The 14,104-nt window shown below is 40.8% G+C and overlaps 1 protein-coding gene and 1 pseudogene across 1 annotated transcript in view; both read left to right on the top strand.

Moving 5' to 3' along the window:
- LOC121200363 (protein NLRC3-like) overlaps nucleotides 1–14,104 on the top strand; it is a 567,821-nt gene that overhangs the window by 528,480 nt on the left and 25,237 nt on the right. The window contains exons 14-17 of the mRNA XM_041065621.1: nucleotides 6,365–6,541; nucleotides 7,989–8,162; nucleotides 8,432–8,608; nucleotides 13,403–13,579. Coding sequence (XP_040921555.1) covers nucleotides 6,365–6,541; nucleotides 7,989–8,162; nucleotides 8,432–8,608; nucleotides 13,403–13,579 — 705 coding nt within the window. The remainder of the gene's footprint in view (nucleotides 1–6,364; nucleotides 6,542–7,988; nucleotides 8,163–8,431; nucleotides 8,609–13,402; nucleotides 13,580–14,104) is intronic.
- On the top strand, nucleotides 371–4,174 carry LOC121200424 (annotated as a pseudogene).

Genomic DNA, 14,104 nt, shown 5'->3' with positions numbered 1-14,104 from the left:
ATCTTTGAACCCAGAATGAGACAAAGCTCATGAGCATGTGTGTTACTTCCTCTCCAGTCCAGCAGAAGACACAGGTCTGTGAACCAATATGGACAATGAGATGGAGGGAAGATCAAAACATCAATCCTCTGATGGTGTTACTGGAAAAAAGCTAATAAAAGATATAATTCTCACATTGATGTGAACATTTTCCATCAAGCTGTGAAGACGAGTCTGAAAATACCACACAGACAGACAGACAGACAGACAGGATGTGGTCAAAATGACATTTTCGTGTCCAGACTGCAGAGACTTATTCTACATGAACTGACATAAATAAAAATAAAGATATGTTTAACATAAACTCTGCTAAGACGTGAGCTCCTCTGGGCACGCCCTGCTAGTAGGAGACCTTGGGACAGACCCAGGACACACTGGAGACACTATACATCTCATGTGGTCTGGAAACGCCTCCGGATACCGAGGAGGAGCTGGGACAAGAAGGAACTCAACAGGAAGTGTGAGAGTTATTGAAAATGGCGGATCGTCTGTGACGCAGTGTAAGTTTAACATTTATTATCGTCATTATTTCTCTGTCAGAGGGTCTGGTTCAGTCTCCTGGTGGACTGTAGGCTGTCAGTAACCTGTCTGACTCCGTCTGTGACACAGAGCTGAAGTTTTACCGGAAAATAAGAGTTAGTTTTAGTAAAGTGAGCGCGTCGTCGTGTCCGGGTCGGTAGCTAACGGTGAGCTAACAGTCAGGAAGGTTGTGAGAAAGCTGTAAAATCAAAGTCCCGCTCGCGTTTTGAGCTGGAAGCGACTGTAGAAAGGTGTGAGCGACTTTAAATGTGGATTATGTGAACGTTTATCTGTGATAGGAGCGCCTGACTGCGGCTGCGTAGATCTGAACACGGACAGAGACGAAGTCGCGTCTGCTGAAGCAGATAAAGTGTAAACCGGAGAGAAAAGTTGGTTCATCCTGAGTTTCCTGTGACTCCAGCAGCTACAAAGACAGGAGCAGAAAGGAGGAAATAACGGAGCCACAGGTCTGAACACACGTACAAGTAAGAGAAGGAGACAAACACACTGAAAGCGAAAGTATGAGTCAGGCAGACGCCATTTTAAACTCCGCAGTAGGAGCAGGAAACAGGAAGTGAGCAGGGTGAGAGTTAATATCAGGTCCAGAAATAATGGTTTCTCTCATTAGTGATTCACCTGCTGTTTCTTCCTGTTCAGTGTGTTAAAGTGTATTTTAGAAAAAGAACCATCCAGTATAAAGTCTCAGAGAGTCAGGGCCCAAGGTGACATCTTCAGATGGGCTTTCCTGTTCATTTTCCTGGTTTTATGATGGATAGAACATATACATGGTTTAAATTATTCTAACTTCCTATAAACAACCTGTAGTGCAATGTAACAAACCTGTAATATTAACTGGAAACATAATGTAAGCTAGCACGCTGCACTTTTTCTTCCTGCTAATATCCCATATCATATATGTACTTTTTAATATCCAATCATAACTACTGTCCACCAGTGCTCTGTTAATAGCTGTGCCCTGTCTAACATTGTTTGCTTTATGTCACTGTTGTTTTCTGCACATTATGTAAACATGTATGTACATGTGATCTCAATGATTGTGTGTGTGCGCAGTGTGTGTGTGTGTGGTTCGAAATAGTGTGTGTGTGCTATAGTGTATCTGTCTTGTCTCTACTGTGTTTTAACAGTTGTGTATATCACCAATTGTTCCCAGTGAAACGTAGTTTCGTCTCACTGTGTACTATGTATATGGCTGAGACGACACTAAATCTACTTGAATTCATAAGTGTACAACTGACTGAGTTTATTATACTGTCTGTGTGTGTGTGTATGTGTGTGTCTGCAGTGTTACAGGTTTAACTCTCAGAACAGAGAAGATGAGTGATTGTGTGGAGGTAGAGAACAGAGCAGAGTCTCCAGGATCCATCTGTCCATCTATGAAGAGTGACTGGTCCAGACAGACACCTCCAAACTTCAGTAATGAACCTGGACCAGACACAATGTAAGAGACTGTTTCTACTGTGAACTGACCTGAAGATGATTCAGTTCTCTGATGTTATTTAATAACCTTGATTACAGCACTGTATTTTTAGTTCTACATCTTAGCAGTGATAGGATCCTTAGGTGGATCTTTGGCTGAACTGTAACAGCAGGTCCAGCCCTATAACTGTGGACGTCTGTCCCTCACAGAGCTGACTGATGAAGTTACATCATTGGTCGACCGGCCGAGTGTTGGAGTTTCTCCACAGACTGTGTTTCTTTCAGAATGAAAAAGAGACACAGCCAAAGTTTCTCTGACTTTTTTTTTTTAATTTCATGTCGAGACAAATCTCGAGTCTTTTTGGACAAAGCTCAGCTTCTTTCTGTAGAAGAGTGTCAGTGTTTCTGTGTGAGTGTGAGGTCAGACGTTCCCTCCACAGACACACCTCTGTATGAGTCTCATTCAGCTGACCCACAGCAGCTCACACAGACCTGAGTCAGCTTCTCTCTGATCACTTTACAGGTAAATACACCTGAACTCACAGCACAGCCGTCGTCTTTAGCTGATGTCAGACCACGCCGTGGTTATAAAGTCAGTGAGTGCAGGTAAACATGTGGAGTCTCAGTGGGCGGAGTTTCAGTCTCTGACCTGTGACCACAGTCACATTGTGTTTGTCCTTGTTCAGTGAAGCTGCTCAGAGGGTTTGTTCAGGAAACACTGAAGTAAAGCAGCACTGCTGAACTTCCTGTCTACACATGAACTGTTTCCTGTTCAAAGGTGTAAAACCTGTAAAGAGGGAATGGAAGTGTATACACACAGCTGTCTGATTTATCACTGCCACTAATTTAATTTTGGTTTTATGAGATTATAGAGCTGCATTCACCTTGACTACAACTCATGTAATGTGTTATAACCAATGTGTCCATGTCCACAGAGGGAAGAAGAGGACAGGTGTCTCTGTGGACCAGCAGCTGTCCTGCTGTGCTTTGTGTCAGGACGTCCTGAAGGATCCAGTCTCTACCAGCTGTGGACACTGGTCCTGCAGACAGTGCATCAGCTCATACTGGGACCAGTCTGGTCCATCAGGAGACTCCCCCTGTCCCCAGTGTGGAAAAAGACCCAGATCAGGACCTGGACCGCAGACAGCCAGTCAGAGCAGCTCTGTACAAAGTAAGACTGTAGCTGTGTCTGCTGATGGCATCATGTCTGAAAACAGGAGCTGTGCTTTTATACACTGTCATTTGTTCTATCATACAGCTTTGGCATTGAAGATGATCAGAAACAGCAGAAAATGAAAAAGCTTTTCTTTGCTTGTCTTTAGTTTTTATGGAGCTGATGAAAAGAATCAGCAGGTTCTCACATTGTCTTTCTTTAGTCTGACATTGTCTCTTGTCTTTCAGCAGATGGTGGTCTGCAGGAGGTTTTACATGAACATAAGATCAGTCTGAGGAGGAGATGTGAACGTGTGACTGAAGGAACTGATCAAACAGGAAGTGGAACCCTCCTCAACAGGATCTACACTGAGCTCTACATCACAGAGGGACAGAGTGAAGAGGTTAATACCCAACATGAGGTGATGCAGCTGGAGAGCGTTTCCAAGATGAAGACCGTCCATGACGCTCCAATCAGGTGCCACCAAATCTTTAAAGCCTTACCTGAGCAACAGAGACGCATCAGAGTCGTCCTGACCAACGGCGTCGCTGGCGTTGGAAAAACGCTCTCAGTGCAGAAGTTCAGTCTGGACTGGGCCGAGGGCTCGGAAAACCAAGACGTGAGTCTGCTGGTTCTGCTTTCGTTCAGGGAGCTGAACTTGGTCAGAGATGAGCAGTACAGTCTCCTCAGGCTGCTCCATGTTTTCCATCCAACATTACAGAAGGTCCCAGCAGAGAAGCTCGCTGTCTGGAAAGTCTTGTTCATCTTCGACGGCCTGGATGAAAGCAGACTTTCACTGGATTTCAGCAGCAGGGAGGTCGTGTCTGACGTCACACAGGAGTCATCGGTCAACGTGCTGCTGACAAACCTCATCCGGGGGAATCTGCTTCCCTCGGCTCTGGTCTGGATAACTTCCCGACCGGCAGCGGCCAATCAGATCCCTCCTACGTGTGTGGACAGGGTAACAGAAGTGCGAGGCTTCACCGACGCCCAGAAGGAGGAGTACTTCAGGAGGAGATCCAGTGATGAAGAGCTGTCCAGCAGAATCATCTCACACATCAAGACGTCCAGGAGCCTCAGCATCATGTGTCAGATCCCAGTCTTCTGCTGGATCTCTGCTACAGTTCTGGAGCACATGTTGACCACAGAGCAGAGAGGAGAGCTGCCCAAGACCCTGACTGACCTGTACTCACACTTCCTGCTGGTTCAGACAAACAGGAAGAAGCACAAGTATGATGGAGGACATGAGACCAGTCCACGGGAGCTGACGGAGGCTGACGGGGACGTTCTTCTGAAGCTGGGGAGGCTGGCGTTTGAACATCTGGAGACAGGAAACATCATGTTCTACCAAGAAGACCTGGAGCGGTGTGGTCTTGATGTCACAGAGGCCTCGGTTTACTCAGGAGTTTGTACACAGATCTTCAAAAGAGAGAGTGTGATCTTCCAGAAAACTGTCTACTGCTTTGTTCATCTGAGCATTCAGGAGTTTCTGGCTGCAGTCTACATGTTCCACTGTGCTACCAACAGGAAGAGAAATGTACTGAAGAACTTCCTGGGAGAACAACATGTTGATTCAAGCCTGGATCTCTTCCTGATGGAAGCAGTGAAAAAATCCCTGAGCAGTAAAAATGGCCACCTGGACCTGTTTGTTCGCTTCCTTCATGGCCTCTGTCTGGAGTCCAACCAGAGACTCTTAGGAGGCCTGCTGGGTCAGACAGAGACCAGTCCAGAGACCATCCAGAGAGCAATCAACAACCTGAAGAAGATGAGGAAAAAAATGTCTCCTGACAGAAGCATCAACATCTTCCACTGTCTGATGGAGATGAACGACCTCTCAGTACATCAGGAGATCCAAAAGTTCCTGAATTCAGAGAACAGATCAAAGAAGAAACTGTCTCTGATCCACTGCTCAGCTCTGGCCTACATGCTGCAGATGTCAGAGGAGGTTCTGGATGAGTTGGACCTGGACAAGTACAACACATCAAAGGAGGGACGATTGAGACTGATCCCAGCTGTGAGGAACTGCAGAAAGGCTCGGTGAGTCCAGACATGATCAATAACATGATCAATCATTCTGTAGATTAGTGGTTAAGTTCTTCAGATACACAGACGATAAAGTTCTTATTGTTCTAAACACAGTGTTCCACTGGTTGATTTAAATCAATGTGTAAGTTTTATTTTTCACAGATGTTCTTGAGCTGATTCAGATGCTGTGAGAGCAAAGCTGTTATTGATTATTGATTTAATGTGGATTTTTCTAAACCGTTTTTTAATGTGACAGATTTATGAAAGGGTGAATATATTCATGTGTAAATTCTTTGAATAATTCATCCTTTCATTGTCCATTTAAATGTCAGTGCATCAAATCCTTAGTAATTCAGTCTGTTTCTTTCTGGATGAATTCATTCATTCATGTGTGAAACCTTGAATGACTTCCTGTTGTTATTGTTTTATTGTTTTGATAATGGAATATTTAATAACCATTTCCATGACATGGAAATATTTCTCCTAAAGACAGATCACATCTCTCTGATCACATCATGTTGAAAAGAATTCAACCTTATTGGTTTGTTCATTGTGTTTGTGCTCCATCAGTTTTGTGTTGACCACAAATCATCATTCAGTCATCTGCCACGCTCGTCTAAATATTTCATCCTTTCATATTTAAATATGTGCAGCTCTGATATTGTCAGTCCGTTCGTTTCATTTGTACCTTTTGGTAAAAGTCAGCACATGTTGCAGCTGATGGAGGTGAAGCTAACAGGTGAAGCAGCAGGTAGCTCACAGAGAGAGATCATCTTTAGCAGCTGTCACTGTTCACTGAGCTCAACTGGAGAAAAATATCCTGGAGTCAGAGAAAAATCCTGGACAGTAAAAATGTTTTTCTAATGGAGACGGCCTCATGATAACTTAGTGGAGTCAGATCAGATCACACGGACACACTGTGGACATTATGGAAGACTTACTGTGAGCACATGTTCTCTCTCTTCTTCTGCAACATTAAAGCCAAACAATGAAAACTGTGCAGGTCTGAGAGAGAGTGATGAGAATCAATGTTTCATGTCAAACACACACAGATAAGATTTGCTGAACCAGTGATGTGAAGAGCAAATATTCATCAAAACAGCTCCAAGTCTTTTCTCATCAAATGCAGAAAGTAAATAGAAACTTTCCTCTTTCATGATAACATGTTTTATCATTAATGTCTCATTACAGACTTTCTGACTGTGGACTCTCAGAGACTCACTGTGAAGTCGTGGCCTCAGCTCTGAAGTCCAACCCCTCCCACCTCACAGAGCTGGACCTGAGTGGAAACAAAGACCTGCAGGATTCAGGAGTGAAGCTGCTGTCTGCTGGACTGGAGAGTCCAAACTGTAGACTGGAGACTCTGAGGTCAGTCCACTGACTGGAGCTGTTGTAGTTTCCTGTAGATTCTTCATTGGTATCATTGACTGTAGTTTTAAATGGTCAGTGTGTTGAGAAGTTCTCAGTCTTTCCAAATGGTTTTTCCTTATGGCTCCAAATAAAAGTCAAAGACTTGAGCAGGGTTTATTTAAAGGGAGACAGGAGCAGAGTCATGATGGGGACATGTTGGACAGGACAGTGTTTCAGCTTCCAGAGGTTGATGTTGTGGTCCATCAGTCAGTGAAGGTGAGGCTGTAGAGTGTGCGAGGGACATGAATTCTTCTGGGGCTTCTGGACAGGAGAAAGGACTCTCTGTTGTCATGACTACAAAGAGAAGGCAGCTGAGACCAGTCCCAGTGTTTGGGATTTAGAGCAGGTACACACTGGATATAGATGTGAAAAAGCTGCTGTTCCCTAACAAATCCCACTTTATTTAACAATCATCTGACTGTTGAACCTCTGAGAAATCAAACATGGAGTGAATGAAGAGATCTTTGGATGACAGAGTTTAGGAAAGTTTTCAAAGCTCTGTGATGAATGAAAAACACTTTGTGCTCAGTCTCTGTTGAGTTGAATGAATGTTTTTATTGTGGATCCAGGAAACAGACTCTACACATGAGAGACATGATAGAATGTGTTGAACTGCTCCTTCCTCCACCAGCCTATGATACCAAACTGCAGTGAGGACAAGCTCAGAGTCACTCTGTTCTCTGAGCAACTAATTCCAGTAAGAGCAGTTTCCAATGAGCAGATCTCACACACTGACAAACTACAGTCTCCATGACTGGAGCGTCTGGGGTCAAAGGTCAGAACCACCCTCAGGACTTATTACAGAAGACAGTGTAACAGTGATTCATCAGTAAATGTTGACCACACTCCATGAAGATCAAAGTGCAGCAGAAGCTCAGATCTTCTGCTACAGCAGCATTTCTACCTGTCAACAGGTGCAGAGCTCTTCAACAAACAGGTTTTCCACCTGGTTAAAGTCACAGAGGTGATGATGATGAACGACACCATCAGATCTGATGTTTGGAAAAAGGCTGGAAGCTGTTTCCAAACAGAGCTGTGAAGCTGAGAGTTGAAGGATGACTGCCACCAACAACTGCTTTAATCTGCATCTGACATCTGACTGTTGTTTTCAGATCCAGCTGTGAACATGTGGACTTCTCATTTTAACTGCACAAACCTACTGAGCTGCTAAATATATTGATCCTCTGATGACAGACCTGACTCATATGAATGTGTGTTGACATGAACAGGTGTGTGAATGTTGTGGTGACATGTGGATGATGTGTGTAGAAGGCTGACATGATGATGATCCACAGCAACAGAAGGACAAAGTCACTCTGCTCATGTTAGAGAGAAGCTCATTGATTAGGACACATCTGAATGGATGATCAATGATTTTCATCTTCATCTTTTATTCTTTATTCAGGTTGAGGGGCTGCAGGTTGTCAGAGATCAGCTGTGCTTCTCTGGTCTCAGCTCTGAAGTCCAACCCCTCCCATCTGAGACACCTGGACCTGAGTGACAACAACCTGCAGGATTCAGGACTGAAGCATCTGTGTGGTTTTCTGCAGAGTCCAGACTGTGGACTGGAGACTCTGAGGTCAGACTGAGAGACAGAAAGAAATGTTTCTTCACTCTTTGCTTTATGATCTGTGATGTTTATAGTGACTGAAGTTAATGAGAGCTGTGTTTGACTTTTAGTATCTGACTGTTTTTAAGCTGCATCCTGTTGGTTCAGCTGTTTGGAGTTTACATTTTCCAAACTTGTACATTCTCAACCTTCTTCAGCTCTGAACAGATGATGAAACACTCAACGCTTTCAAGCAGGAACTTTGTCTCCTACACTCACATCTTTTATTCTTTATTCAGGTTGAGTCTCTGCAGTTTGTCAGAGATCAGCTGTGCTTCTCTGGGCTCAGCTCTGAAGTCCAACCCCTCCCATCTGAGACACCTGGACCTGAGTAAAAACTGGGACCTGCAGGATTCAGCAGTGAAGGATCTGTGTGGTTTTCTGCAGAGTCCAGACTGTGGACTGGAGACTCTGAGGTCAGACTCCATTGTTTCCTTGTGTGCTGAGATGAATATGATGTGAAAGTTGTGCTGACAGTAAAGTGCAGACATCAGGCTGATATTATACTGATCCACACTGAGGATCTTCATGGTAAAGTCTGTTTTCTTCTTCTGTGGTTTAGTCCACTGACTGTGGCAGAGCAATGTTGAGCTACAGATTTCAAAGCTTCATTTAACAAGAAAAAAGCTTCACTCTTTAAATCACATCCAAGTTTTTTCCACACTCACATCAACAAATATATATTCAGTATTTTCTTCTTCCAACACGACTAGAAAGTGATGAGACTAAAGTCAAAGTGACTCAGATATTCAGAGCTGACTCAGCATGTTTGTTAAACGTGCTCACCGTTACATGAAGTGAAAATCTTTTCCATTTTGTCTCAATCATTTGCTGACTTTCCTCCAAACTTCAGCCTGACATGTTTGTTCTCTGTCAAAACTTGAGGATCTTTAGTCGAATCTGAAACAAATGTCAACAACATGAGTTTGTATAGATGGAGCCACTGGTGGAGCTGGAAGAGTTTAAGAGCTGAAGTCACTACGTCTTTATTGAAGCAGCAGCATGTTGTCATTAATATTAATGAGAGCTGTGTTTGACTTTTAGTATCTGACTGTTTTTAAGCTGCATCCTGTTGGTTCAGGTGTTTGGAGTTTCCATTTTCCAAACTTGTACATTCTCTTTTTTTATAATTAATTTTTTATTGGGTTTTCTTTTACAGAGCATATTCGACATCCATTGTACATGGCGTATGAGCTGTCATCTTGAAAAACAGGAAATAAATAAATAAATAAAAGAATAAATAAAATAAAAAAAATTATAAGAAATATTAAGTATTAAAATTTAAATGTAAAAAGAAAGGTAAAAAAAGAAGAAGAAGAAGAGAGAAAAAAAAAAAAAGGAAACAGGTTTATAGATAAATAAAATGATTAAATTAAAGCAAGTAGTTTAAACGCACATACATATCCGTGTCAGCTTTATACTTTTTTTTTTTTTCTCTCTCTCTTTCACCCCAAATTCCTGTCTCTCTGAACTATGTACAGGCAGGGAGTGATCTTTCTTTAGTAATATAATATTAATTTGTAAAAATAAAATCCGGTCTAAGGGGCGTTACATAGTTAATCCAGTTTTCCCAGTAGGAGACAAATTGTTCCAGTTTCTGATTGATAAATGCTGTTATCTTCTCCATTTTATAAATGTCCATTGTGATCTCCATCCATACATTTAGAGTTGGGCTCTCCTGCGTCAGCCATTTCCTGGTCAGAGTCTTTTTACTGGCTACCAGCAAAATATTGACTAATTGTTTGTCTCTTTTCGACCAGTCCTGAGGAATACATCCAAAAAACAAAAGTCTGCTCTCCAGGAGTATTTCACGTTTAAAAATGTCCTGTAAGGCAGTGTGTATATCCCTCCAATAGTCTTTAATAACGGGGCAATCCCAGAAGATATGGTAGTGGTTTGCATTTTGGTTTCCACAACTTCTCCAACAGACAGGGGAATTGTTGGCATAGTGAGATTTCTGGTATGGTGTGATAAAGTATCTTATTAGGCTCTTCCATCCAAATTCTCTCCATCTCTGTGAGCTAGTACATTTCCACTGATGTCTCCATATTGTTGTCCATTCTTCCTCAGATATAATTATCCCTCCTTCCTTCTCCCACTTTGTTTTAACATATGATGATGAGTGTGTTTTAAGATTTAACAGACCCTTGTACAGACAAGAAATGGTTTTACCACAAGTGTTTGAGTTATACGCTTTTCTAAACATTTCTATTAGATCATCACATTCATTGGTTACATTTTTCATTCTCATATCCACATAATGCCTAATCTGTAGATAACGATAGAAATCTTGTTTTTCTAGAAGATGCTTCCTTTTAAGCGTTTCAAAACTAAATAGTGTTTTCCCTTTCATCACCCTACATAGAGCTGTTATTCCTTTTGTTGCCCAAACCTTAAATCTAGTGTCTAATTTGTTAGGTGTGAAATCTGAGTCATAGGCGCACCATTTAAGGGTTACAATATTTTTCTCTAACTCATATTCTTTAACAATCATTTTCCATATTTTAAGAGTTGATTTCACCCATGGGTTGTCTATAGAGTTGATATAATTTTGTAAATTACTATCAGCTATAATTGCTTGTATAGGAGTGGAAAACATTTCCTCTTCCATGTTTTTCCACTGGGCGCTGTACATTGGATCACACCAGCATATTATTGCTCTCATCTGTGCTGCCAAGTAGTAGTCTCTAAGAGAAGGTAGGCCCCATCCTCCCTTTTCTTTAGCTAACTGCAACGTTTTAAGGCGAACCCTCGGTCTCTTACTTTGCCATATATACCTTGATAGCATCTTATCCCATTCATTAAAGTGATTTTGATTAATCTCTATTGGTAAGGTCTGAAATAAATATAACAATCTGGGCAGTATATTCATTTTAACAGATTCGATTCTTGAGCTAAGACTAAAGAAGGGAATTAAATTCCATCTTACTATGTCCTCCTTGATTTTTTTTTGGATAGGCAGGTAGTTGTTTTCTGATAATTTTGTAAGATCCTTTGGTATATTGATGCCCAGATACTTAAAAGACTCTGTTTGCCATGCAAGGGGGTATCTACTTTTAATTTCCACTGGTGGGTTGTAATTATATTTGAGTATTTGGGTTTTACTTATATTAATCTTGTACCCTGATAATTGACCAAATTGTTGAAATGACTGCATCAATTTGGGTAGAGAGTGTGTTGGTTCACCCAAAAAGACTAAAATATCGTCAGCGTAGCAGGCCAATTTATGTTCTGTCCCTTTAATTTTAATTCCACTAATATCCTTATTCTGTCTGATGTATTGGGCTAGTGGTTCCAAATATAATGCGAAGAGCAGTGGTGACCATGCACAACCTTGTCTCGAGCCCCTCTCTAGAGTGAAACTTTTGGATAAATATCCGTTGATTTTAATTCTGGCAGTGGGACTATCATATAGTGCCCGTACAGTTTTAATAACGGTCTCATGTAAACCAAATTTATGTAAGACTTTATAGAGAAAAATCCAATCTACAGAGTCAAATGCTTTTTCAGCATCCACACTTATTATTATTGCCTCAATTTTATTTTTTTGTATATGGTCCATAATGTGTAATGTCCTTCGTATATTGTCCTGTGTTTGTCGTTGTCGTATGAAGCCGGTCTGATCATTATGTATTAGTGTAGGTAGGAATTCCTCTAATCTTCTGGCCATGATAGAAGTAAATAATCTGTAGTCAATATTAAGAACAGATATTGGTCTATATGACCCACATTCCATCTTATCCTTTCCTTCTTTAGGTATGGCAGAGATTATTGCCTCCTTCCAGCTAGGTGGTGTTTGTGCCTTCTTTAAGGTCCAATTCAATGTTGGAAGTAAAATAGGAATTAATTCATTCTTGAATTCCTTATACCACTCTGCTATATAGCCATCCGATCCTGGCGATTTGCCCGATTTAAGCCTACTAATTGCAGTTTTTAATTCGCCTTCTGTTATATCGGAAATCATTATTTTATTTTGGTCTTCATTTAAAGTAGGTAGCTTTACAGAATCTAGAAATGCTTCAATTTGATTTCCACTTCCTCCTGGAACTCTAGAGTACAAGGTGGTATAGAAAGTTTCAAAAGCTTCCTGTATTTCACTTAGTTTATTTTTTATTGTTTTTGTTCTCGGATCTCTGATTTTGTGAACTGTATTCTCTGCCATTTTCTTTTTCAGTTTCCATGCCAATATTTTCATAGATTTCGATCCACTTTCATAGTATCTTTGTTTTAGAAACATTAAGTTTTTCTTAATTTCTTGTGTGGCCAGATTGTCAATTTTGTTTCTTATTACTCTAATTTCTCTTAATACATTCTTTGTTAGGTTAGATTTATGTTTTCTTTCTAATTCCTTCAATTTATTTTGGAGTTCTTCAACTGTTTTGTTTCTTTGTTTTTTCTTATATGAAGATATTGCTATAATTTTCCCTCTCAGGACCGCCTTTAAGGTATCCCATAAAATAGGGGGAGAAACCTCTCCATTATTGTTAAACTCCATGTAGAGGCTAATTTCTTTTTTAATTTGTTCCTTGAACTGAGGGTCATTAAGTAGGCCAGAATTTAATTTCCACGTATTATTTTTTGGTCTCATGTTAAAATCAACAGATAGATATATAGGTGCATGGTCACTTAGATCTATTGTTCCAATTTCACATGTTTTTATTTTGTTTTTATCTTTTCCAAATGTTATAAAGTAATCTATTCTTGTATACAGAGTGTGGGGGGCAGCGTAATAGGTATAATCTCTCCCATTAGGATAAAAATCTCTCCATACATCGATTAAACCGACCTCCTCAAGAAGTTTGTTGACCTTCTTATGTATAGATTTTGTATCATGACTTTTCCCTGTAGAAGAATCCAAACTTGGCTGCAAGTGTATGTTTAAATCCCCTCCACAAATCAACAGACCTTCTGTTTCCATTATAATAATGTTGATAATTTCTTGGAAAAAGTCAAAGTTACTTCTTGGTGGCACATAGACATTCAATAATGTAACTGGATTCCCATCTATATTGCCTCTTACCAAGATAAATCTTCCTTCCTTATCTCTCCTTTCAAATGTTTTTTCAAAATTTAGCCTGTTTGAGATAAGAATAGCCACCCCTAACTTGTACATTCTCAACCTTCTTCAGCTCTGAACAGATGATGAAACACTCAACGCTTTCAAGCAGGAACTTTGTCTCCTACACTCACATCTTTTATTCTTTATTCAGGTTGAGTCTCTGCAGGTTGTCAGAGATCAGCTGTGCTTCTCTGGTCTCAGCTCTGAAGTCCAACCCCTCCCATCTGAGAGAGCTGGACCTGAGTGACAACTGGAACCTGCAGGATTCAGCAGTGAAGGATCTGTGTGGTTTTCTGCAGAGTCCAGACTGTGGACTGGAGACTCTGAGGTCAGACTCCATTGTTTCCTTGTGTGCTGAGATGAATATGATGTGAAAGTTGTGCTGACAGTAAAGTGCAGACATCACACTGATATTATACTGATCCACACTGAGGATCTTCATGGTAAAGTCTGTTTTCTTCTTCTGTGGTTTAGTCCACTGACTGTGGCAGAGCAATGTTGAGCTACAGATTTCAAAGCTTCATTTAACAAGAAAAAAGCTTCACTCTTTAAATCACATCCAAGTTTTTTCCACACTCACATCAACAAATATATATTCAGTATTTTCTTCTTCCAACACGACTAGAAAGTGATGAGACTAAAGTCAAAGTGACTCAGATATTCAGAGCTGACTCAGCATGTTTGTTAAACGTGCTCACCGTTACATGAAGTGAAAATCTTTTCCATTTTGTCTCAATCATTTGTTGCCTTTCCTCCAAACTTCAGCCTGACATGTTTGTTCTCTGTCAAAACTTGAGGATCTTTAGTCGAATCTGAAACAAATGTCAACAACATGAGTTTGTATAGATGGAGC

The sequence above is a fragment of the Toxotes jaculatrix genome, chromosome 20, assembly GCF_017976425.1.
Source record: "Toxotes jaculatrix isolate fToxJac2 chromosome 20, fToxJac2.pri, whole genome shotgun sequence".
NCBI classification, from domain to species: Eukaryota; Metazoa; Chordata; class Actinopteri; family Toxotidae; genus Toxotes; species Toxotes jaculatrix.
Note: the sequence above shows the minus strand (reverse complement) of the source record. Positions and strands in the feature narration are given on the sequence as shown.